At 38.9% G+C, this 25,391-nt stretch overlaps 1 protein-coding gene across 8 annotated transcripts in view; it reads left to right on the top strand.

The window, feature by feature from the left end:
• Positions 1-22,805, top strand: part of GTF2I (general transcription factor IIi) — a 104,566-nt gene extending 81,761 nt beyond the window's left edge. For all 8 annotated transcript variants that reach the window (XM_036887397.2, XM_057487222.1, XM_036887396.2 and 5 more), the window contains 18 exons: positions 3,619-3,802; positions 4,460-4,518; positions 7,550-7,621; positions 8,654-8,837; positions 9,456-9,514; positions 9,854-9,928; positions 13,017-13,118; positions 15,054-15,119; positions 15,511-15,694; positions 16,624-16,682; positions 17,053-17,133; positions 17,615-17,698; positions 18,059-18,242; positions 19,395-19,423; positions 20,567-20,608; positions 21,368-21,409; positions 21,820-21,895; positions 22,633-22,805. In XM_036887397.2, coding sequence (XP_036743292.2) covers positions 3,619-3,802; positions 4,460-4,518; positions 7,550-7,621; positions 8,654-8,837; positions 9,456-9,514; positions 9,854-9,928; positions 13,017-13,118; positions 15,054-15,119; positions 15,511-15,694; positions 16,624-16,682; positions 17,053-17,133; positions 17,615-17,698; positions 18,059-18,242; positions 19,395-19,423; positions 20,567-20,608; positions 21,368-21,409; positions 21,820-21,878 — 1,565 coding nt within the window. In that variant the 3' untranslated portion in view covers positions 21,879-21,895; positions 22,633-22,805. The remainder of the gene's footprint in view (positions 1-3,618; positions 3,803-4,459; positions 4,519-7,549; positions 7,622-8,653; positions 8,838-9,455; positions 9,515-9,853; positions 9,929-13,016; positions 13,119-15,053; positions 15,120-15,510; positions 15,695-16,623; positions 16,683-17,052; positions 17,134-17,614; positions 17,699-18,058; positions 18,243-19,394; positions 19,424-20,566; positions 20,609-21,367; positions 21,410-21,819; positions 21,896-22,632) is intronic.
• The last annotated feature ends 2,586 nt before the right edge of the window (positions 22,806-25,391 follow it).

Here is a 25,391-nt window from a genome sequence, read left to right as displayed (position 1 = left end):
TAAAGGCGCCTCTAGTAGTGGCCTTGCACGGGGGCTGAGCAACAGTGTACCGCCAGTTACAGGGAGGTGCCTTGTGGCTGCGCAGCAGCAGCTTATGGCTGAGCTTGCCCTGCCCGTGTCCCTAAGCACTTAAAACACTGAGGTTGGGTTTATCAGTGCAGTGTCTTTGATTACCAACAGTCTCTCTCCCCTGCTGCTGTATCTGGCTTCTCAGCAGCATTCAGCATGGTTGCCTTTCTTTCTTATCTTTTTTTAAACTACTTAAACTATTTTTATGGAAAGTTTCAACCTTGTTGATTCTTGGTTTCTTCTTGGGTTTCTCTGGCTGTGCATTTCTTTCTCTTGATGGCACCTCCCTTTAAGTTCAGTCTTTACATTGTGGAGTGCTACTTTATAGCTCCATCCCGAGCCCTCAAAGCTTCTCCTACTCTGCTTTTCCACAGGCAATCCCACTCCATCTTGTATAAGTAACATATCATCTGTATTTTGGTAACTTCAAATTCAAGTTTCTATCCCTAAAAACTCCCTTGAATGGTAGACCTGTATTTCCACCCTCTTGTTGGTGTCTCTTCAGACTACCCATGTCCACACTAAAGTCCTGGACGTTCCCTTCTGCAGCTTGCTCCTTTCCCAGTCTCCCCAGTGGCCCCACACTCTACCAGGGTATCCAAGCCAAACCCCTAGGAGTTACCCTTGATTTGTTCTGGCTTCCTGCTGACTCTGCACTTAACACATACCCCAAGTCCATTCTATCACTGTAGTCAAGAGCCAACGCCAGCAAGCAGCCAGATTTTAATCTCTTTAAAAACATAAATGGAGCATGTTGCTTCCTTGTCTTATGCTCTGTGCTTTCCTTTGAGCTTGGAAGCAACTCCAGTGCCCCTAACTGTGACCACCCTACCTGCCTTCTAATACCCCATCATTCTATATCCCACTTGCTCATTTCTTACCAGCTTATTCTTTATCTTTTTAAAGTCATACCCTCCATGGAACTTGGCATTGTAAGTGTTGAAGGCTCTTACCTCAAATCTTCCTGTGCATCTCCTTTTTATTTATGTGTAAGTATGGCCACATTGGAGCAATCTTCTCTGAGTAGCCAGCTGGCATGGACCACCAAGTATGTCGTATCCCATCAGTCTGTTACTTTCCTCAGAGCTCTTTATGATTCTTTTTCCTCCCACTGCAACACAGAGATACGATAGCCCAGATCTTGTCTGTCTTGTCTACATCTAGGTCTGTGCTTGGTGCCTGAGCCAGGTACTCAGCAAATACTGAATAGTGTCATTAAAAGTGCCTTCTCTAGCCATCAGAATTACCGAGCCTTCAGTATACACTGAATCAAGTTGTGTTCATTGGACCTCATTAAGTTATAAAACTGAGAAGACCAAGGGGCCACAGCCATCATGGGTAGGGAAGGCTGGGGTATACTCATATGAAGAGAAAAAGTGGCCAGCGGAAAATATTTTGGCATCAGAGCTAAAACAGGAAAGAGTTTATGCACTGTTACATTATAAACAGTAATAGCCTGGCTCTTTTGTTACTGCTCCTGGCCTTAGGAGGGTCTAGGACTGTAGCTATTTTAGAAAGTGAGAAGCCAACAGAATTGCTGCTTCCTTTAATGTCCCTGGAAAGGAAAGAGGAAAAGTTAAGATTCTCTATAATTATCAAACATTGTAAGTCTGGTAAATTTAACTATCCCAGCAAGCATAATCAGTTAGTCACTCAGCACCTGTGAGCACGTGTGCCAGGTGCTGAGGACCTAGCAGCGCAGAAGCCAGGCCCCTCCCCCAGGAAACATTTCGTTTGTAAGTTAGGAAAAGATACACACTAGAGGAACAAGTGAATATTTAATTCCCAGGAAGCCATTAAGTGGTCTGAGGAAAAATGGGGCAGGATAAGGGGAAGAGGGTAGTGGGGGTATTGTGATTTCTGTAGTGGAGGCCTCACTGTTGAACAGCTCTTTAGGGTGACCTTCCTCTTTTCCTATTGCTTCTGCCCTTTCTCTCCCAACTCTAACAATTAGTTCTATTTTATGGGAAGTTTGTTAGAATTGTGATTCAGTTCTTTTGGCTATATTTAGCAGAGTAATTATACTGAATATTACTCCCAGGTGTGAATGAAAAGGCCTTTACCATACTTTTTAGGGGAATGTTCTTGATCTTTATTACATTGTATATATAGTTTTCAAGTACACATTCTGTACCTTATCAGAAAGATCCTGTATTGAACTCTTCAGATTTGGTGCTAATGAAACAAAGAAGGCCTTTAAATTTGCCAGTGAAGTCAATGTAAGAATTTTAAAAATGCAAATTATTTAAGGAGCCACTCTTCTAAAAACCACCATATTGTGAAATATTTAAATGTAACATACAGAATGTAAGGGAAAAACTATGTATTGCCTACATCGCTCTAATCTTATTAGGATTCTCTTTGGATGTGGTTTCAGAGCAGGGATTACTAATTTCATTTTTACATCTCAAAATTGCAGTTCTACACCTATTCAGAAATAGAAAATAGTACAGTGAATTTGCATATAACCCACTTGCAAGTTTAGTTATCATTAAGATTTTGATCAAGTCCATCTTTACTTCTTTTTCCCTTTGTAGGAATATTATAAAGGAAATCACAGGCATTTTGTCCTTTTACTTATTCAGTGCACATCCATGAACAGTGTGACATTTTCTTAACACAACCACAGTGTCATTGTCACGCCTGACAAAATTAACCATTCCTCTGTATCCAGTCCTGCCCATTCCCTTCACTGAGTTTCCTCACTCATCTGAAAAGTATCTTTAAAGTTTTTGCTTTGAATCTGGATCTAAATAAGGTTCATGTGTTAACTTTGGTTGATGCAGCTCTTAATCTAAACCAGTCTCTGCTTACTATTTTTATTTCCCATTCCATTAATTCTTTGCTGAAAGTTACTTCCTTTTAAAACAGCCCACTTAACGTTAGTGGGGGGGCACGGGGAAGGCAGTATATATAGCACAGAAAAAAACAAGTAGTGATTGATTCTATAGCATCTTACTACACTGATGGACGGTTGCTGTAATGGGGTATGTCGTGGCCTTGATAATGGGAGGAACTAGTAACCACAAGGTTACTCATGTAAATGTATATTAAAGATACCAAAAGAAAAAAAGAAAACAGCCCACTTAACGGGTAAAGAACATTGATCTTATGGTTGCAGTACAAATAAAAGTGTAGCATAAAATAAGTTATGTGCAGAAGCCAATAAAAGGATTATCACACTTATAAAACATTAAGTAGCAAAAGTCTGTTTCCGGGTATTTGAAAAAATAGTACTTAAGTTGCATTCTTTATTCTGTCACAATTTTCTTATCCTTTATTTTTTCCCAAAGTTACTAAAAAGTTTTCTGTAAGATCTTAGAGCTATTAAGATGGTCTCAGAATCAGGAAACTTAAATCCACCAAAAGTAACTTCTTGATCATGGGCTTTTTATACTTGCATTTGCTATATTAAATCTATTTCAGTAGTTAATGTGTTGCTAGAGTACATTTTGCTTTTTAAAAGTTGATGTGCATCTTGCTTTGTCCTGTACTGAAATACGATTTCAGCAGAAACTTAGTCTCCTGAATTGCTTTTCTTTTGTAAAGCCGAAGCCTTGGGGAGCACTGAGGCCAAGGCTGTACCTTACCAGAAATTTGAGGCACATCCTAATGATCTCTACGTGGAAGGATTACCAGAAAACATTCCTTTTAGAAGTCCCTCATGGTATGGAATCCCAAGGCTGGAAAAAATTATTCAAGTGGGCAATCGAGTTAAATTTGTTATTAAAAGGTAAGGCTATAATCTGCAGAAACAGATTTAATGTCCTTTAGGAAAGATTAATTTCATGATAATGGGCCTTTTATTCCCTCTCAGTTGGACTTACTCTGCATATTTAAATGAAGGTATTACATTTCGATTTATTTATTGAACAGATGTTTAATACCAGGCACCAGATGTTTAGGACCCCTATCCTAGGGAGGCTTATTACAGAGATAAATGCAGTCAAGTTACTGCATGCTGTGGGGAAGAAGACTGGGGTGGTGTGTAGATCTGTCAGTTGTGCATAAAGATTAGAGAAAAGGTGTTTCAAATAAAGGAAATTTAAAAAGTAGGGGCAGGGAGTTGTTGAATGTACTTGAGTGTCTGCAGAGCTACTACCCCCTTCTGTGTGGAGTGCCTGCAGCCTTAAGGGTGTGGCATGACAGGCTCAAAAGGTGACTGACTGTTTTGCATGGTTGAGCTTAAAATGCCTGCGAGGACATACAGGTCTACACATGAATCTGAAAATTGCTATTGTCAAAATAATCTAGAATTGCCAAAATGATTTTCACTGCAAATAAAGGCAGAATGAACCACATTGAAAGTCACTGACAGTGCACAGCTGTGTGGGAAAGAGCCTTTAAGATTTTTCAAAATGCTGTTACTAATGTCAGCGTGTTTTTACAGACCAGAACTTCTGACTCATAGTACTACTGAAGTTACTCAGCCACGGACGAATACACCAGGTAAGATAGGTGAATTCCTTTTAAAAAACTTATAGCATCAGCAGTTTTTAAGCTTTTTAAAAAATCTTATAAAGTGATGGAACTCACCTTTTCTCTCTTTCCCTCAAAAAATCTTGTGTGGAAGGTCAATACAAGCACTCCTTGATTTATCCGTGTGAACATAAGCAGTTTTAGGAAAACTCCAAGCTTTGCATTCAGACTGCTGGTGTTCAGTAGAAATAATGTGTGTCACAAGTACAAGCCCCATATATCATTTCACATTTTCTAGTAGCCAAAACTGTGTTTCAAATTGTAATCAATATAAGTAAACGTGATAAAGCCATTTACACTTTCATTTCATATACAACATTCTTTCTTAGAAACTCTGGTGTATGTTTTATGCTTACAGTACATCTCAATTCAGCGAGCCCCATTTCAAGCGCTCGGTTGTCACATGTGACTAATATAGCAAACCATGCAGATTTAGACTTAAACTGTATTCACATGAACTCTCCTTTTAAAATGACAAAAATTATTTGGCAGCTGCACTGACATCACAGCCCAACAGGAAAGAACTGTGATGTTTCAATCTCAGTTGTGTGAATGGTTTTATTTTCTTTATGTGAGCTGTAAGTCTGCCTTCCTTTCTTTCCCATCTTTCTGTTTACCATTGCATAATATCAGAAAAGGTGACCACAACTTGTAGATCTATGTTAGGAACTTCTGTTGCCCAGAACCAAGGGGTGTTTCTGAATTTGTGCAGTTAATTGTTTATAAATACTAAGAGGAACTGGTATACAAGGTAAGGTGATATGTACTAAAAATACTGATCCTTCAGTTCTTAGGGTTCTTGGGGGCAACTGGTGAAGGTCAGCCAGGATGCCAAATAAATTATCTAACCTTTGTGTTTGTCGTGTCATGAAAAGTGGTTGAGAAATACTATACTTGGGAAACAAAACTATCCTGTGCCAGGACCCTTGCAGGGGAGAAAGGATGATCAAGGCTCACCTCTTAGGTTGAATATCAAAATCAACACAGAGGCCTCCTCAGCATGCTTTTGATTTAGGCAAAGAAACAAAGTATTGATGATAATTGAAGATTGGAGATGACTCAGACTTTGCTAGGGGAAGTAATGGAAAGAAAAACATTCTTCAAGGTAGAGTTTTAACGTGGATTAGTCAGTATGATGAAAGTCTTTGTGTATGAGTCTTCATTTCTCAAAACAGACCACAAATTCAAATGTAGTTAATGTCATCACAGTTTTATTTGGGGCAGCTCTAACAGAGACTGTAAACTGAGAACGTTGAACACTTAACCATTGGAAGAATATACAGGTGTCATAGGAATTACTCCAAGAATGGAGTTAATAGCATTTTCAGCAGGACCTGATCTGTCTTCTAGTGTATAGTTTAAAAGTCACTTAACCAAAAGAAGAATCTTGATTTTCCAAATTATTTAACAATACTGGGCCTTCTAACAGTCATAGGAGACTTTGGAAAGAATTAAAGGTGGTCTCTTCGTTCAAGCAAAACATTACTTGGTTTGCCAGCGAACCAGGCATTAGTCTTTCGCTGGACTATTTCTGGCTGTAGGCTGCACGGCAAGCCTCAGTCATTGCCGTGGAAGTGTCTGCTTAATTCTTGGCATGACATGGATTTTGGTAAGAGTTGTGTACTTTAACATTGTGGGTGCACTTTGCCCTCAATTTGGAAGGACATAGCACATGTGAGAAAGTGGTGGAGTGAGCCAGGGAGTTAAGCGTAGAAGGGGAAGAGGAGTGCTGGAGGCTGTTACTTGGTTCCTGTGAGGAGTAATGCCGAAATCTTTCTGCATAGAGCAACAAATACCAGAGATGGAAGTGTAGCAGGAGGCTGAGCAGCAAGATAACAGAAGCCTTTTATCTTGGAAAAGGAGAGTCTAGATGTCCTTAGCGTAATAATTCACTCTTGGTTTATACCAGACTAACTTCCTCTGGATGAATCGATGAGTAACCATATTAAATCCTTGAGATGCTAGGTTTTCTTTTAAAGTAAAAGTTTTACAAGTACTTTTACAGCAAAAGTAAAATAAATTTTGAAAGATTTTCTGAAGCCCCACCAACCTTTAGTAGTATTCTCAGAACTTGTCTAACATTGCCCACTGCCCTTGTCAGCAGGCATGGGTGACCTCTGCACTTGATTTCATATACATTCTTGGCTCCGTGCCCTTTTCCTCTCTCTCTCCCACACTCCTTTCCTTGCCCAGTCAATCCAGTCAATACCTCCAATGATCCTCCATTGTCTCCAAGCCTACCTCCGTTTTCTCCATTTACAACTTGACCAAACAGGCCCTGAATATCTGTTGAAGTGGCATCCTACATGTCTTTTATATATACCTATTTTTCTTTAATATTTGTTTTGTTTAAAAGAGGATCGTTGTCTTATAAATAGGGGATAAGGAAATAAACTAGATTGTAGATATGAATAATGCTGACTGGCACCTCCCTAAAATCTCTTTAACATGGGTTTCTGCCATTCATTTACCATGTATTTCTTGCTATGATTAGTGAAATGTTGCTTTGTACTGATTTCCAGACACACATCTATTCGATAAAACAAGGAATTCCTGTATAACAAGCAAATACAAGTGAAACTGTTGTGGTTTAACCTGGTGTAGAAGGCCTGAAGCCTTATACAACTGGTCCCTCCTCTCCCCTAACAGGATTCTCTGATGTACCTCCAAGGAGGAATGTTTCAAATCCATTCATTTAGGGCATTCTTAGGAACAAGTTCTTTATTTATAATGTAAACTTAAATTTGTAATTCTGTATCCGTTCATTCTTCTAGTATTTGACAAATGCAGGGAATCGTTCTTTTCCTAAAGACCCAAGTTTTTGTTCTTAAAATTGAGTTAAAGAGCATCACTGGATTATACATTTGAAACTCAAGACAATGTTATATGTCAATTATGTGTTAGTTTTTTTAAAAAAGACAATCACTGGAAAGATGGCATGCAGTCTGATTCTGTTTCAGCACCAGTAAAGGGCATTGTGAGCTTTACGTTTGCTTTCTAGTCAAAGAAGACTGGAATGTCAGAATCACCAAGCTGCGGAAGCAAGTAGAAGAGATCTTTAATTTGAAATTTGGTAAGTAAAACACAAGGATTACGTCTTAATTTAAGAACATATATGAAAGGCAGTGTTCTGAATGAGTTATAGCAGTTCAGGACCTAGAGAACGAACATCCCAGAAATGGGGTTTTAGTTTCTGTAAGCCCTAAATTCACTACTTAAAGTGAATAACTTACTTGATTTCTCTTGGATTCAGTTTTCTCATATATGAGGATGGGAGAGGATGGGAGGAGTTGGGATAAGTCTCAGTTCCACTGTCTGTACTTCTAATCTGGCTAACACCAAATGGCAAATAGGTTTCATCATTTGTTTCAACTTAGATTTGTTGACAGCGGTTTCCTGGAGCGCTGTCTTGAAAACGATTCTGAGGAGATTCAGCAAGAGTGTTTCAGTTGATTGGGTGTGTCTGTCATGGAGAAGGAAGTAAGGAGTGGGAGTGATAGCAGTGTTCCGGGGTGACCCCCTTGGCGTTGTAATGCTTGGAATTAATGTTTGCCTGGATCAGGAATCTTAAGCACTGTGCCTCTATCTCTCTATCTTGACAAATTCTGCTTAGATGGAACTCTTAACGTTTTAAATAGCAAACTTGCCTCTAGATGACCGCACAGAGGCTGGGTAGGTGCTATTTCAGTGTGAAATGGCCATAGTTCATTTCTGCCCAGAGCACAGAGATGATTTGACCAAACTAATGTAATTATCCTTCTGATTTGTGGTGTTAAAATGTTCCTATTAAATGCCTATTTTTTAGGCTTGTTCTTAAGTTTTGCACAGTATACTAAGCAAAATACCTTCAATATGAAGTAGAGATTGCTAGATTATAGGAAAGTTTTTACATAACATATTTGAGGATGCCTGGATGTTTGACTTAACTGTGGTGATCATTTTGCAATATATATGAATATCAAATCATTATGTTGTACACCTGAACATAATGTTATATGGCAATTACACCTCCTTTATTTAAAAAAAATCAAAAAGTTAAGAGAATGCAAACAACAAGAAAAGAATGTAACATTTCATCTTCCACAAACTGTGTCCTCTTATACAGCTCAAGCTCTTGGACTCACAGAGGCAGTAAAGGTGCCATACCCTGTGTTTGAGTCAAATCCAGAGTTCCTGTATGTAGAAGGCCTGCCAGAAGGGATTCCCTTCCGAAGTCCTACCTGGTTTGGAATTCCACGTCTTGAAAGGATTGTCCGGGGGAGTAATAAAATCAAGTTTGTTGTTAAAAAGTAAGTTGTGTTTGCTAATGTTGTCATTCCTGGAATTAAAACAATAAAGTTATATTTCTATTTAAAATGTTTTTTTCTAGCTACAGGTGACAGACAGTTAAGGCTTTCAAGTCCATGATGGAAAAGCCAGGCTTTGAACCAGCCCTGGTATTGTCCATTGCCTGGCAAATCCTTTAGCCTGTAGTCCATCTTCTCCGTCAGTACACAGAGAGTCCTAATACCTTGAAGTTGGTTAGAGCCACAGCGCTCAGTATTCCTGAGTAGCTGAGTGGAGGGTGAAGATGCTGGTTTTTATCTGCTCTGTTATTCCTGGTGAAACTTGGCAGGCAATTGAATTCCATTGATTAAATTTCTCATTTACATGTCTGCAGAATTTCAGCAGTTGAATGAACTAGAGTTAGTTAACTCTCATGAAAGAAGTCATTTACTCTTCATAAAAATCACTTAGCAAATAGTTGTGGGAAGAAAAGTGAAGTTTTTGTCTATAATGACAGAAATTGTCTCATTGCAGAATGATTCTGTGGTCGCATTTATAAAAATAGCAGTTTTGATGTTTTTACTAACTGTAAAGACCAGTATTTTACTGGTTATTGTTATGTTTCTTGGTTTTCTCTCTAGACCTGAACTAGTTATTTCCTACTTGCCTCCTGGAATGGCCAGTAAAATAAACACTAAAGGTAAGAGATTATATATACTCTGTTACACTTCAGTGTAGGTCATACTGAATCATTGGCCAATATCTTTTTGGGGCTGTTGGTTTGTCTCTGCTTTTTAAGGTATTTTAATTAATGGACTTTCTTTTTTTAACACTTTCCTGAAAATTTCCTGTTTGCCATCCTCCTTCACTTGTGTTTCCACAGCTTTGTTGAGGGTGATTTTACTACCAGTTTAATTCTTAAGGTTTCTTTGAAGAGAGCCAACCTGTATGAATTTTAATACTGTTTTTATAAAGCATCCCCTTCTGCTTTTTCTTCCCCAATATGCAGATATAATTGTGTTGTGTGCTTACTTTACAGCCTTGCAGTCCCCCAAAAGACCCCGAAGCCCTGGGAGTAACTCAAAAGTTCCTGAAATTGAGGTCACTGTGGAAGGTAAGGCCATCCTGTGGCATGTTTCTGTTGATTCTCCTGTTCTTTGCTAGTTATATCTGTTGATTCTTCAGCTTATTGTTTACATTTTTATGCAAATGTTTTTTACAAAACTGGTTTTAGGTATGGCTTGCTTGCTTCCTGTGATAAAGCTAAATTTCTGAATGTTTCTCACTGAAAATTTCCAAGCAGACAACATGGTGTTCTAGGAGCAAATTACAAACTACTTACAAGAAAATCCCTAAATACCTTAACTTTTCTAAAAATAAGGGTGCAAGAGAGGAATGTGTGGGCTAATTTTTTTCATTGCCTTTTTCCCCCTGTTCTTCATAGGAAAGAAAGTTTAGGATGGGTTAAACAGCAGTACCTCGGGTTAAACTAGTCTAGTACTCCTCAACTTCCCTTTCTCCACTCAGTGGGAATCTCACCGGTCATGTTCACAGTATTTAAGTACTTTGTACAGTGTTATAGACAATCCTCAGCCTCCTGTTAGGTTATTGGTATTTCTGTCCATATCTTCCTTAGTGCAGAAGGAAAGGATCACTTCGTTAGGATAATTCTTTGTGCCACATAAGCTCAAGTTTTGTGTGAAGACTTTGCTGGATGGCTGCAAAGTGGAGCCTTAGTCCCATGCACGCACTGAGCACCTGCTTTCTCACCTACGACAACAGGCAGCATTGCCCCTGTCCAGGAACTTCCTTCAGGAGTTGAGTGATAGGAAGAAAATCTGTTGTTTGCACCTCACAAATACCCTGTTTTAAATTTTACATCCTGCTTATTTATGGAACCTTTTATTTTAAAAATCAAATGTATTAGGTGTAATTTATATGTGATAAAATGCACCCATTTTAATTGTACAGTTGGGGTTTTGGAAAATGTTTGTCCCACCATGCTAGTCAACACATGGAATATCTCCATCATCCTCAAAGGTTTCCCCATGCTGCTCAGCATCAGTGCCTCCAAGTCCAGGCCACGGGGGGGACTATTGCTCCACTTTAGTCACCATAGAACACCTAAGTAAATTCCATTTAAATGGAGTCATTCTGTATCTGTTCTTTTTGTGGTGGGCTGTTTTTTTCTCAGTAAATGTTGTGAGATGTACACTTGTATATTTCAGTATTTCCTTTTTATTGCTGAGGATCAGTCATATGGATTCACCACATTTTGTTTATACATTTGTCCATGGACACTGGGGTTTATTTTCAGCCTTTGTCTAATAAAGATGCCGTGGACAATGTGTACAAAATGTGGTGAGTGCTTTCCTTCTCTACAGCAGATAATATTTAGGGGTGAAATTGCTGGCTTTTTGACTTCATAAGAAACTGCCCGACATTTTCCCAAAGTGGCTGTGGTATTTATTGACACTTCCTGCCTGGAAAGTAAGGCTGCACATCCTCACAGTACTTGGCATTGCCCTTTTTAATGTACCTCTTCTCGGGTGTGGAGTGTTATTTCACTTAAGTGTAATCCAGGTTGCTAGTTTATTAATTTACAGAAAGAACTAGATCATTCATTCAGCTCAGTTCTGTAAGTTTATCACAAGTTTCTTGCTGTCTTGTCCTGTTATTGCTAAAATGTTGCTTCATGAGCACAGAGTATAAGCAGAGATGCTAGTTGGATGGTCTGAGTAGCCTGTCACAGAGCTGTAGTGATGGAATGTGCTGAGTGAGTATCTGGTTATTCCTGCCAGGTACACCAGCTGCCAGAGCCAGCTGGTCCAGAATCATCTCCATACTGTCTTAAGGAAGCTGTAACTTCAATTCAGGAGTTTTAAAGTAATCAAAGGCTAGAATGTTGAATCTAGATGTTGTATAGGGAGTGACAGATAAATTTCATTTTAACCCTCCATTCCCATCAGACGCCTCATATTCTTTAAGGATTCTGAGGCCATATCCAGGCTAGACGAGAAAGATAGGATGCATGCCCTGCTGTGTTTGCCATCCGTTGCTTAGATCTGGGAAATGGTTCATGAAATTTTTGTCAGAGAGAGAGAGTGTGTAATGGTAAAGACTGAGAAACCAGACTCTGAAAGTTGATATCCCAACTCTACTACTTTTCTTTTTTTTTAGTATCATTAATAAGTCTACCACTTTTAACTAGCTGTGTAACTAACTGACTGCCAGTTCAGAGTTCCCGTGACTCAGTTTATCTGTTGGTAAGGTGGAGATGGTAGTGAAGTCTATGTAAATTAAATTAGTTAAAACACACTGTGCTTGGTAAGGTGCCTGTTATGCGCTAAGCTGCTGGTGGTAGGTACTACTGCAGAAGTTGTTCATCAAACATCAGTCTTTTATGTGAAGATAAATAGAGGAAAGAGGTAGCTCGATAGAAAGGTGATGTAGGTGAAAGCCCAGAGTCTAATATATAAACATTTCTGCAAATTGGGAAATGCAGAGTCCCAGGGTGTATCTCTAGAATGTTGGTTATTTTACTAAGAAATCTGAAGAAATTTAATTTTTCTTTCCATTGTTTTGGCTATTTATAAATAGTTGGCTTGCTTTGGATTAAAATAAGCTTACTGTTTTATATATTAGATGATTGTACATATGGAAGAGTCAAGGCCTGGAGTTTTTATGAATAACTGAAACTAACACTCATTTTCATTAGATGGAAAAGAACTGATTACCTATAACGTTGTTTCTAAGTTGTACTAAGAATTAAAGGATAGCATGTTGCAGAGTTGCTAGAGAAGCTGCAGGAATGCCTCCTTGTGGAGATAACCTTCTCCTACCTAAAGCTGTGCATGTGTCCGGGCTTGAAAGGAAATCATACAGGCAAACACAGTAACCACCAACCACCTGGCTCCAAAAGGACATGATGGAGTGAATTGGAAGTACCTTAGATCTTCCAGAAAGCAAATTCTGTTTCAGGGGAAAATGCTTGTAAGGATGAAAGCAGAGAAGTCGATGGAAGGCTGTGGAACCAGGTGCCAGTGCCCTGGGCCGTGGTGGAGTGCTTATCTACTGCTGGAGCCTAGCTTTGTTTCCAGTGCAGGCAGGATGGCAGGAGCATGTCCTAGAGAAATCGCAGCGCTACTTGAGCATGATTAAATACGTGTGTTGATGATGATTTTTTAAAAATTCTTCCTTAGGCCCTAATAACAACAGCCCTCAAACCTCAGCTGTTCGAACCCCTACCCAGACCAATGGTTCTAATGTTCCCTTCAAGCCTCGAGGGAGAGAATTTTCCTTCGGTAAATATGCATTTTATTTTTCTTTATTTCATTTTGAAGCAAAGGAATTAATAATAATACTAACTTTACTAGGTGAATGCTGTTATTTGGGGAACTATTGTAAATGATTTAAAGGCACAGACTATAGAGTCAGACTGCTGGGCCTTCATGTCTGGTGCTACTACTTTATAATGCTGTGACCTTGGGCAAACTACCTAACTTCTCTGTTCCTCCATGTCCTTACTTGTAAAATGGGGATCACATTATTTCCTGCTTCATAGGGTTGTTGTGAGGATTATAGATCATTGAAAGGTGCATCCATACCTAGCACATCGTAGACACTGATTTGTTTTTTTGGTTTTCATTTGTTTTGGTTTTGTTCCCCCTGAAAAACAAGTTCGCTTCTTTAATGAAATCAGTACTTGACTTTTAAAGTAAGGAGCAAAATTACAGTTCCTGTGATTGCCAAAGAAGCCCCTGGCCATCTTATGGGGCCATTTTATTTTTTTAAAATTTGTGTTGTGGAAGGGTATTTTAAATAATTACATTAGGAAAAGACAGGTTGTAGGTAGAAACAACCCACCTTACTGTTCTAAATTTCAGCTTGGGTTTTTTTTTTCCAAGATGACTACAATTAAAAAAAAATACTTTAACTGAATTATAGTGGACATAAAGTATTTTACTAGTTTCAGGTGTACAACATAGTCATTCAGCAATTGTATACATTATGAAATGCTCACCAAGAAATATAGTGACCACCTGTCACCTGTATACACAGTTATTACAATATTATTGACTATAATCCCTATTTGTACTTTTCATCCCTGTGACTGATTTCTTTTATAACTAGAAGTTTGTACTTTTTAATCCCCTTCACCTGTTTTTCTCATCTCCCCACCCCTCTGGCAACCACTAGTTTATTCTCTGAGTCTAGTTTGTGGTTTTTTTTTTTTAATTAAAGTATCATTGATACACAATCTTATGATGGTTTCAAATATACAACACAGTGGTTCAGCATTCACCCATATTATCAAGTCCTCACTCCCTCCATTGCAGTCACTGTCTACTAATGTAGTAAGGTATTACAGAGTCATTAATTATATTCTCTGTGCTGTACTATTGTCCCAGTGACCTGCCTAAATTGAGATTGTGAATTATAGTGTCCCTTAATCCCCTTCTCCATCTGCAACCCCTCCTCTTGGTAACCACTAGTCCCTTCTCAGTGTCTGTGAGTCTACTGCTATTTTGTTCCTTCTGTTTTGCTTTGTTTTTATACTCCACAAATGAGCAAAACCATTTGGTACTTGTCTTTCTCCGCCTGGCTTATTCCACTGAGCATCATTACCCTCTAGAACCATCCATATTGTTGCAAATGAGAGGATTTATTTTCTTTTTTTTATCTGTTCATTTACTGACGGACACTCAGGTTGCTTCCGTATCTTGCCTACTGTAAATAGTGCTGTGATAAACGTAGGGGTACATATGTCTTTTTGAATCAGGGATCTTGTTTTCTTTGGGTAAATTCTTACAAGTGGAATTACTGGGTCAAATGGTATTTCTTTAGTTTTTTTGAGGGGTTCATGTTTTTTGTTGTTGATTTTAAGATTCCACATACAAGTGAAATCATAGGGTATCTGTCTTTCTCTGACTTTTTCACTTGTGTAATATCCTCTAAGTCCATCCTATTGTGAATAGCAAGATTTTATTCTTTTTTATGGCTGGTTTTCTTTTGTTTTTAATTTTAGCACATGTCACTTATTTGTAGTGAACATGTTAGTAATGTAATAGAAGTTGAATAGTATGTCAGGATTAGAGTGGTTGTCAAGATAAGACTGTTAAAAACTTCTGTGTTTGTTTTTATTTTGTACTTAATGATGTACAATAAGATGAAAAATTCCTGACCACAAGTGTATTTTGTTGAGTATTACTAACAACCTCTTGTCTTTTTACATGCAGAGGCCTGGAATGCCAAAATCACAGACCTAAAACAGAAAGTTGAAAATCTTTTCAATGAAAAATGCGGTAAATTTATTTTAGAACATTTATTATTAAAATAGAAGACACACTTTCTCCTTGAGTATATACTTTGCTTTATTAAAGTACTTGCCTTAAAAAAAATACAACCTAGCCTTTTTAAAATAGAAGAAAGTGAGCATAGTGAAACATTCAGCATTTAAGTGTTACTGTCTTAGGAAGTGTAGTGGGTGTTAAGGCACAAATGGCATAATTTCGCCTACTTTTCTGAGCATTGAGAAATTAGAGACATTTTTCTGAAATTAAAATTAATATGATTTTAAAAAATGAACATGATTTTGATAGCTATAAAATACTTTAAAATGCATTTTTTTAAAAAGGTTTAGTATTTATAAAAAACACAAATGTGAGAAATAAAAATGTGTCGTGTATTTTATAGGTGAAGCTCTTGGCCTTAAACAAGCTGTGAAGGTGCCGTTTGCATTGTTTGAGTCTTTTCCAGAAGACTTTTATGTGGAAGGCTTACCTGAGGGTGTTCCATTCCGACGACCATCTACTTTCGGCATTCCAAGGCTGGAGAAGATCCTCCGAAACAAAGCCAAAATTAAGTTCATCATTAAAAAGTAAGGAAATTAGATGAAACAAGAAGGACCAAAAGTTGACACTTGTGATCCTGGGAGATGGAGAAACAGATTCACTTTTGTGGCAGAGCCAAATTAACCCTACAGTAAAAAACAAAAAACCCTTAAGCTGTACTTTTGTATTGTGTTTTAAATTTTCTGTAATTGGTTAAAAGAGGGAAGGAGGGCTCTAGCTTGTCAGAGGGATAACAAATGGATTTTTTACATCACCCTACAGTTGTATTTGTAATGGTTGATGCTACTGGAATCTAAGCATGCATGCAGCTCAGTTTTGTAAAGCCCTATTACTTCTCCAACTCACACAGTATTTTAAATTTCTCCTATTTGCTTGTAGGTCTATGAATTAGGCCAACATGATTGAGAGAGATGGGAATAATTAGAATTAAAAACTGTATGTTGATCAAGACATAATTAAAATTAACTAAAATGGATTTTTAGGTTTTATTTATGAACATTTAATTTTGAGTAACCCAGGAATGCTGTCAAATAATCAAAGCTGATACTGCCAAGCATAATGGCCACCTTTTGTACTTGCAGCCCGGTCTTACAGGTCTGGCAGTAGCTAAGAGAGAGAGAGACTCGCTTACAGCCCATCTTACATTTCCATGCCACCTAAATATGGGGCACTTTCTGTTCCCATTCTCAAGTCTAGCCCTGAATCTTCCAGCAGCTATTGAAGTCATGGGAAGAAGCAGCTATGAAAACTAGATAGGGATGGGATGGATGTTCTAATCATAATTGTAATTAGTCTTTCCTTATATGAAATAACCATGTGGTTTCTGTTCTTCCATTACAAAGAATTGACTGAATATTTATAGAAAAGTTACTGGTTTTTAAATCTTTCACTTATTTAATCTTCAGTATTTCACTATTGGATTTTTAGCACACGTGTTTTCTGTTTCTTGTTTTAGGCCGGAAATGTTTGAGACCGCAATTAAGGAGAGCACCTCCTCCTCCAAGAGCCCTCCAAGTAAGGTCCTTGCTACAGAAAATGTCCTTAGAGATTTTTCAGTAGTAATTAAAGAAGTGTTTAAAGAGCAGATACTGAGATAAAACCAGGAAAACTCATTCAAAATTGTGGCTATAACTAAGTTAAATTTTTAGTTCTTTAGTAATGAGAATCTCTGTGTGTCTGATGCAGTACTAGGCACCATGAAAAAGAAAAAAGTGAAAAAGTCTCAGGAAACTTAATACTATGGAATGACAAAGTACCCTTGGAAAAAGAGCAAACCTTAAGCAGAGTTGGGTTAAAATACTGGTGTAGGCCGAATTAATTGTAAACACGTTATTAGAGATTTTATTACATTTTGTATATGTTCTAATCTTGTTTCTGTCTTAAGGAAAAATAAACTCATCATCCAATGTTAATACTACTGCATCAGGTGTTGAAGATCTTAACATCATTCAGGTGACAATTCCAGGTGTGATTTCTTTGCCTTCATCATAGTTTGTGGGGTTTTTCCTCTTCAGGTTTTCACTTTCTTGACTTGGATCACTGGAGTTTGCTCTAATCATCCTGGGATGTTGAATGTACAGCACAGTGCTGCATTGTCCCCAGCCCTTCAAAAATGTTCAGCCAATAAACAGCACCTCACAGTTAATCTCTAAACAGTTCTGTGCAGTTACTGGACTTGATATGAGCTAAGACCTCTTGACTGCCAGGTGTCTGTGTGTTCTTTGAAAAATTTGTATGACACAGCAAGTAAAGCTCTTTGTATTGCATCTTTATAACAGGAATAAAGTTGTAGCATTTTCAATTTGGTGTTATTGTTAAATAGTTGGGTTAAGTCACTTCAGTCTTAATTGGCTTAATGTACTTAAGCAAAGCAAGTTACACAGCTCAATGTTTGCTTTGAATTAAAATTACATTATTAAGTTACGAGTTTTCTCTTAAATTTTTAGATGATGATAATGAAAGACTGTCAAAAGTTGAAAAAGCTAGACAGCTAAGAGAACAAGTTAATGACCTCTTCAGTCGAAAATTTGGTAAGTTTTGCATTTGCATTGTACAGCTTGCAATAAGCAAGAAAATTTTGTTTCAGTAAGATCTTAATAGTAGCTTATGCTCAGATAGTTGTATTCTTCCTATATAAAACGGAAATAAAGCTAAAAAATAGGTTTTGGTGTTAGTAAAATTAAATTAGTAAGAAAACATTTAATGTGTTACACGATGGTGATCCAGTATCATAGTGAATAAAATTAAGGTTCATATGTAAGGTTATTTGGCATGTACAAAGGACCTTAGCTAACAGCAGAGACAGTCTTTAAATGTTACTATGTGCTTCTTAAACACTTCTTCGTAAGATGCTGTTAGATTATACTTTTAATGCTATTGTCTCATTATAGGTGAAGCTATTGGTATGGGTTTCCCTGTGAAAGTTCCCTACAGGAAAATCACAATTAACCCCGGTTGCGTGGTGGTTGATGGCATGCCTCCTGGAGTGTCATTCAAAGCCCCCAGTTACCTGGAAATCAGCTCCATGAGAAGGATCTTAGATTCTGCTGAATTCATTAAATTCACAGTCATTAGGTAAGTAAGAGTTCGCTGCTTGGTCATCAGAAGGAATCTGCAGATCATGAGGCACTAAGTCATTTTCCAGAATGCAGTGACATGTATAATAGAATCAGGCTTACCATGTAGTGAAAGAAACAAATAAAATACTTCAGTTATTGACCTCTCAGATTCTCTTCTCCTTGAGCTGACTCTCCTAATTCTCCAGACTTTAAGGCAAGGGGTTAGCAAACTATGGCCTGTGGACCAGATCCAGCCTGCACTTACTTTTATAAAAAGTCTTACTAAAACGCAGTCACATGCATTTATTTGCATAATGTATGTGGCTGCTTTTCATGTTACAGTGATAAATTTTAGTAGTTGGGACAGAGATAACCTACAAAGCCTAAAATGTTTACTCCCTGGCCGTTTACAGAAAAATTTTGCCAGCCCCTGTCTTAGGCATGTCATCCTGGGCTTCAGGTCAGACAGGGATTCAGTCCCAAGTCAGCCACGTCAGTTCTGTTCCCTTATCCACACAGTGGGGTTGTAACTGTTCCCTTTGAGGCATCAGCTCCTTACCCACAGAGTGGGCGTGATTCTACTCACCCTCTGCAGTAACATGAGCTCGTCGCAGTGCGTATTCAGCATGCGTCCTTTCCCTGTCCACCCAAGCAAAACCTCAGGGTATCTTCACTCTTCTCCTGCAGTTTGCAGAAGCATAGCTATCACATGGTCAGCTCATTGTGGGTGTCCACTATCTCTAGCATAAATCACTTGGGATTTACACTCGGAAGTAGCTAATGTAGTGCCCTCTCATCCACTTAACCTTCTCCAGTACCTTTTCCCTACTTGACCGGTGTTCGTTCCCCATGCCATTCCCCAGGGGTCTGGGAAAAAGCCTTCCTCTATTAGAGCACTTCGTAGAAGTACTGTATTCTCCTTTTCCTTGATCCTGGTTTTGTTTTCCTAACCATCTTCAGTGTCTTGTTGTCTAATAATGGCCTATGTTAGTTTTTCCTTTGTCTACAGGTGAAGAAGCCTATAAAAAAGTATTTAAAAAGTTAGATTAACAATTCTTATTCCAACACATAAATGACTTGGGTTAAATATTGATTGAATGAACTGTATATATATGTAAATTCTTGTAGAATAAAAATAGATGGTTATACAATTTGTTTCCCTCTTTAGACCATTTCCAGGACTTGTGATTAATAACCGTGAGTATTCCATTGAAGTCTCTGTTTTCTCTTCTCCTGGATGTGAGAGGTTAGCTTGCTTCTATTAATATTTAATCATAATGTCTGGCACACATTGGGCTCTCAAATATCGTTGCATGGACAAATGTAAGTGTTCTTCCAGTTTCCCGATGTACCTATCATTTTAAATAGTTTTTTTTAGCAACATGTAACTAGTGTTCTGTGTTGTTCTGGTAATTGTATTACTAGAAAGTTTCAAAAGTGAGAATTACTCTTTTTTAAGACATTTTTTAAGGCATTTCTGTTTTCTTTCCAATTGGTATTCTAACTCTCCAAGATCATCTATGTTGAGTATTCAGTTCTGTAGTTTACTCACTGGGAAAGTGTAAGCTTCTTCTTCAGTTAGATGTTCAGGAGTTTTTGTGACTGAGCAGCAGAGCCATGTGAGTCACTGACCCCCCCTGACCTGAGTGTAGCCATTGCACCTGCCCCCTGCTGTTCTTTTGCGCTTCACACCATTGACCCTGCTGCTTCTTCACTTTGCAGGGTCATGGATTTGGTTACACTTCTGTGGCCTCCAAGTTTTGAGTTTCGCTTTATTATAAAATTTATTCATTACCCCAGACCATGAGTTCCTTTTTTTATAGATCTGTGTTTTTAGTATATCCTCTCTCTTGGGCAAGTATGTCGGTATCTGGGTGCTGTCAATAATAAAAGAGAGGTACACCGGCTTCATAGATTTTGAATCATCTTTGTAACATTCAGCTTTAATAACGCTAGGGCACTTGATCCTTTAAATAAAGAAATCCCATAAGTATTTTCTTTGAATATTTTAAAAATTCATCCCAATTCATGTCTTCAGTGTACTTTTTGGTGTGAAAGAACATTTTACTATATGTCTCCCTGCTCCCTTACTTGAGGTTTACATGTTCGGGTATGTTCTCATCCTTCTGGAATAGAACTTTATGTTGATTACTGTGAATTTGTTATTTTGATGGGACATAGGAGAACTCTTCTGCTTATTTCCTTCTTATCGTAAGGAAAATAGCACCTGTCAGGGCAGAGCTGGAGCATCAGAGGAAGAATGTATGTATGTAAAGGTGCTTTTCAAATGTGATGGCTTGTCATTTAATTATTATTTAAATGAATCTGCTTTATTTTCAGAGTTGGTTGATCAGAGTGAGTCAGAAGGCCCAGTGATACAAGGTATATTAAGCAGATAAAACATAAATATTCCTGTTTCGTTTTGTTCAGTAACACAGGTCACATAAAATTGTGTGGCCTCAGATGCTTACATTTTCCTAACTGTAAGGAAAGTCATTTCCACACACACACTTTATTTCTTTGGCTCCTGTGTTTGGAAGCCTGTGTAAGCTCAGTCTGTAGGTCCTAACTGAGAACTGTGGACCATACAGCCCCAGGTCAGGCATAAAATTAGGAATCCTTAGACTACTGGTGGAGAATGGCAGTTTTTAAGTAAGAAGTTTCTTTTAACTTCACCCTTTATGCCATTTGTTTCTAATGGTTGCTATAAGCCAAATTGTGTTGGGTGGAAATGCATGTATTGTGGTTTTAAAAATTCCTTAGAAACGGGTGTTGAGGCTTGCTGCTGTGATTCATAGAAAGGAGTGAAAGGTTTTTATAAAAAAGGAGCCCACAGAAAAAGGGTAAAAAGAAGAGCTTCTTAAGTGCCTGTTAGAGCTGTGTTAATTAAGATTGTTATTTAAGACCCCGGTTGTGTAAGCTAACTTAACACATTTAAGAAAAGTAAATTTTTGAAAAGTCTAGTCAAGTAATTGTGTATTTAAACCCAAGGATCTTTGGCTGTTGTTTTATCCTAGACTAGTGCTTTGCGTAGTGTCTGGAAGAGCTTTCTCACCTCTTCCTCCCTGTAGGCTCTTTTAGACAATTGAAAGCTGCCTTTGCACAATGTTAAAGATCAAATCTTCATGTCTTTTTGTTCAGAATCAACTGAGCCAAGCCAATTGGAGGCTCCTGCAACAGAAGGTAAAGGGGTGTCCAGTTGTCAAACACTGAAGCTCCTGAAGACTTTTATTAACACAAAGGACTACTTGTGTTTTTAAAACTGTGTGATGGTTTTTGTTCCTTTGTTTCTGGGTGGATGGGATTTGTAGTTCATGCCCAGAACCACTGTGTTCAGAAATGACTCATGGGTTCTTGTGCTCCATGTAAGCACATAAAGTATGAGATGTTCATCACTTAGAAAGCATAAGTAACAAACTTCAGCACTTACTGCTGCAGAACATTGTTGTTTCTGAAAATGTTACTATTTTCAGTATCTTGTAATTCCTATTAAATCGTGAGTAAATACTTTGGTGTGGGTATAACTGAGCAGATTTATATTAGCAGTGCAAGTAAATTGCTGTTTACTTTTTCATTTTTCTTTTTCTTGACAGAAATAAAGGAGGCCGATGGAAGCTCTCAGATCAAGCAAGAACCAGACCCTACGTGGTAGAGCTCTTCCCTCCTAGGGTAAGTCAGCTCCTGTATCCCAGATACTGTGTAGTGTCTGTCTGAACTCAGTTGCCTATTCATAAGCTAATGTGTTTTCCCTGGTTCAGCCCCAAAAATGATAGCCCCGCCTTCAGGGCATGTAAGGGCCAGTAAGCCACACTGCAGGGCTTGAGCTAGAAGATTTAAGCAGAGAGAGTTTCTCTGGGTCAGTACACGTCTGTCTGTCAAAGCTGTAAAAGCACTTTGCCTTAAAAGGTAGATGTTTCGTTTTTAACCTGTAAGGGTAAATAAATCTTGTCCTCAACATTGGAATTCACTGTGAGTTAGTGTCACTAGACTGACTTTTTTCCCTAATCTTGGACAGTAGTATTGACAGAGTCTGGGCATCTTACTTTGTTAAATTACAAGCCTGAACCCATTCTTCCAGACTTTTTAAATTTGTTCAGGTCTTTAACAGGAAGGGCAGCTCTGGACAGGAAGTCGCAGACTGGGTCCTCCTGTCGTATTGCACCTCACTAAGCCCAAGCTGTTGGATGTTACGTGATAATAATGGGCTAAGATTGATAGTAGCTGGCTCTGAAGTGTATCCGATGATGCATTTTCCTGTACAGAGACTTGTTTTGGTCATGGAATTGGCCATATTGTGTCAGTTCCTGGATTTAAGTGCTGATCAGGTTGTGGTGTTTTGGGAACGTTGAATTCCTGTAATCAGACTAACGTGTTCTCTTGCTTGTTTGTTTTCTCTCCTACTTCAGCCTAAAGCTTCAGCGGGTGAGAAGAGCCTTTCAGACCTGTTACCCCCCAACTGTGTAATATACTTGTATAACAGAAATACCTTCTATACAAACCTTTTTTTCTACTTTTAGATAGAAATGTCTACTTTTTCAGCAGTTCTGTGAATTGAATTAAAGAGCAGAGTGACTGTAGATTTGGAATGGCTGGTTTCCTTTGGAATGTATTATAAGGATTTTACAGCAATGCTGGAAAAATGACAGGGAAATTGACAGGGATGAATCTCATCAGATTTTTTACGTATTCAGCAGAGCCTGCAGCTATGGTGTTTATTTTCCAGTCAAGTGAAGATATCTCCTACTGGAACATCTCAGCTTCTGCAGTGAAGAAAACACCTGTGATAGTTCAGTTCTTTAGTTTTTCTATTTGAAAAATCATTTAAATGATCCTTTGGTTCACGGCTCTCCTTAATGATTGAGTGAACAGTTAGTATCTGTATATTTGACTAAACCTTTTCCTAAGCTGTCTATCATGGTTCATATGTTTTTTAACCTAATTAAAAAAAAAACCAACCATCTGGATCACCTAACAGCCAGTAAGAGGTTAGTATCTCAGCTTGTGGCTTATAGATGGAATACAGAGAACCTCTTCCACATTTGCTTTTCATCCAAATAAAGTGCATGGTGCCCCAGAAGTTTAAGACCAGGTATGAGTGTTTGGGCCGGGTAATGACACTAAAGCCTCACTGTCATGTAACCTAGTGTGGGGTGGGTTTCTTTGAACACTGCTCTGGCCTGGATCAGACTCAAGGGGGTTTAATTGCCTTCATTATTTTATAATTCTACTTGTAACATCGAGGCTCCAGTGTGGGGAAGTGGGGAGGGTCAGTATGCTGTGCACCCCCTGATATTCTGCACCATTTGCAGGAGAGTCTCACATGTGTCGAGAGTTCACAAACAATAAGAGTTGTAAAATACCAGCTATATGAGAAGCTAGAGTATGTGATGGCATAGAGTTTTCATTAGCTTTATCACAATATTCACAATGGAGAATTATATTACATGGTAGCAGAAATAGGCATTTTTATGTGTTGCTTATATTTTACCTCAAGTTAAATTGTAGATATAGGGTAATAAATAAAATCCATCCATGCCTTTCACACACTAATTCATTTCTTTCTAAGGTGTTTTCATGATTATGTCTGGGGAAATTGTGGGTGGCTTGGTGGCAGGTGCATTGAAAGTGAGGGTCAGGCTGGCACTGTCCAGAGGCTCAGTTCTTGGTGATGGTGCTTCTGAGACCACTGCCTCTAGTCTCAGCTGGACCTGCAGCCCTGACTTCTTAGCGTGACCTGCCCACTGTATGCAGTGTAGGCACGGTCCTGGGGCTGGAATAACTTCCTGAGGCAGAGCATGTACATCAGCTCTCCCACATAAAAACCCTGCACTGGCTCCAGATTCTTCTTCTCTCAGCATAGCCCTCTGCCTGTGCTTTACCAAACTACCAGTGTGCGCTCAGGGGAAGCAAACTGATGTGTCCACCAACTGGCTGCCCTTAGGGAGAGTCAGCAGCTGCCACAGAACCTCATGGTCTATGTAGAGTGGTGGTAAAATGTGTGTGCAGCCGCACTGTCCTCGCTGCATGCCCATCCCAGCCACCAGAACATTTTCCACCCAGAGGCTGCTTTCAAAGGGAATTAAGTTCCCACATACATAACTCCTTAACAAAAGTTGGGTGGGATCGCAGACTTGCCAAGGAGATGTGTTTTCCTATCCAGTGTAAATCTGTATACACCCAGTATAGAAATTCTGTATGTATGCATATGCATATTTTTTTATATACTGTTAGCTTTTTTTTTAATGTTCTCACATTCTGCCAGATCAGTTTGTTTTGTGGGCAACAGCCCCAGAGTCAGTGCTCCATCCTCCTGATGGTGACTTTCTAAAGGTTTAAGGAATATTGTCCTGTCCCCTCTGTCTCTTGAACTGAGCAGGCTTATTAATTAGTTGCTTCAAGAAATGTTGGCCCTCGGGCAAGGGAGAGCTGTTGCTGTGTTCGTCTGTCTGCTGGAAGAACATGCAGGTGGAATAAGTCATTCTTTCTTACTCACTGTTGTCCCCTGAAGCTTTTAATGCATCAGTCTCTGCTTCCCAGTCAGGCATCTCGTAGTAAAGTGTCCCTGAGAACATCCTGCTGCCTCACAAGGACGGACGGCCTTGCCAGAGCGCCTCCTCAGCTGCCGTGGCAAAATCAGGCCTGGTGTTCAGCACCATGGGCTTGTTTAAAAATGGACGGCAGTGTCGCTCTGGCCAATTCAAAGCCCAGGAGTAGCCCATACACTGAAGGCTTCAGGTGCCTGTGTTTATGAATAGGCAGCACTTTTGTAAATGAAACAGTTGATAAGTAGAAGTGGAGACTGAACTGAAAACAATAGGTCTCATCAGTAATTCTAATGTGTTTGGTGTTACTGAAATGTTCTGATTTTGTAGTAGAGTGATTACGTGGGCTTTGTGACCAAATCCAAGCTCTACTTCTGGACAGCTGTGTCTTGAGGAAATTTCCTGCAGAAAACTAGTAAAACCAGAGAAATGTCTGTATCACAGGATGGGGGGCAATTCCATAAGTGGAGTTGGGCCAAGTGGTAACCCCAATTCCAAGTGCTGTGCCCTCAGTGGAGAGAGAGCTTCATCCTGGGAGCAGCTTCCGCCCTGGGCCCCCGAGCCCCTGAGGATGGGCCTGAGTCTTGATGGTTCACCTGCTCCACCCCGCCTCTCAGGATCCA

The sequence above is a fragment of the Manis pentadactyla genome, chromosome 10, assembly GCF_030020395.1.
Source record: "Manis pentadactyla isolate mManPen7 chromosome 10, mManPen7.hap1, whole genome shotgun sequence".
NCBI classification, from domain to species: domain Eukaryota; kingdom Metazoa; phylum Chordata; class Mammalia; order Pholidota; family Manidae; genus Manis; species Manis pentadactyla.
The sequence above is the reverse complement of the archived record's forward strand: the minus strand, read 5'-3'. Positions and strand labels throughout refer to the sequence as shown.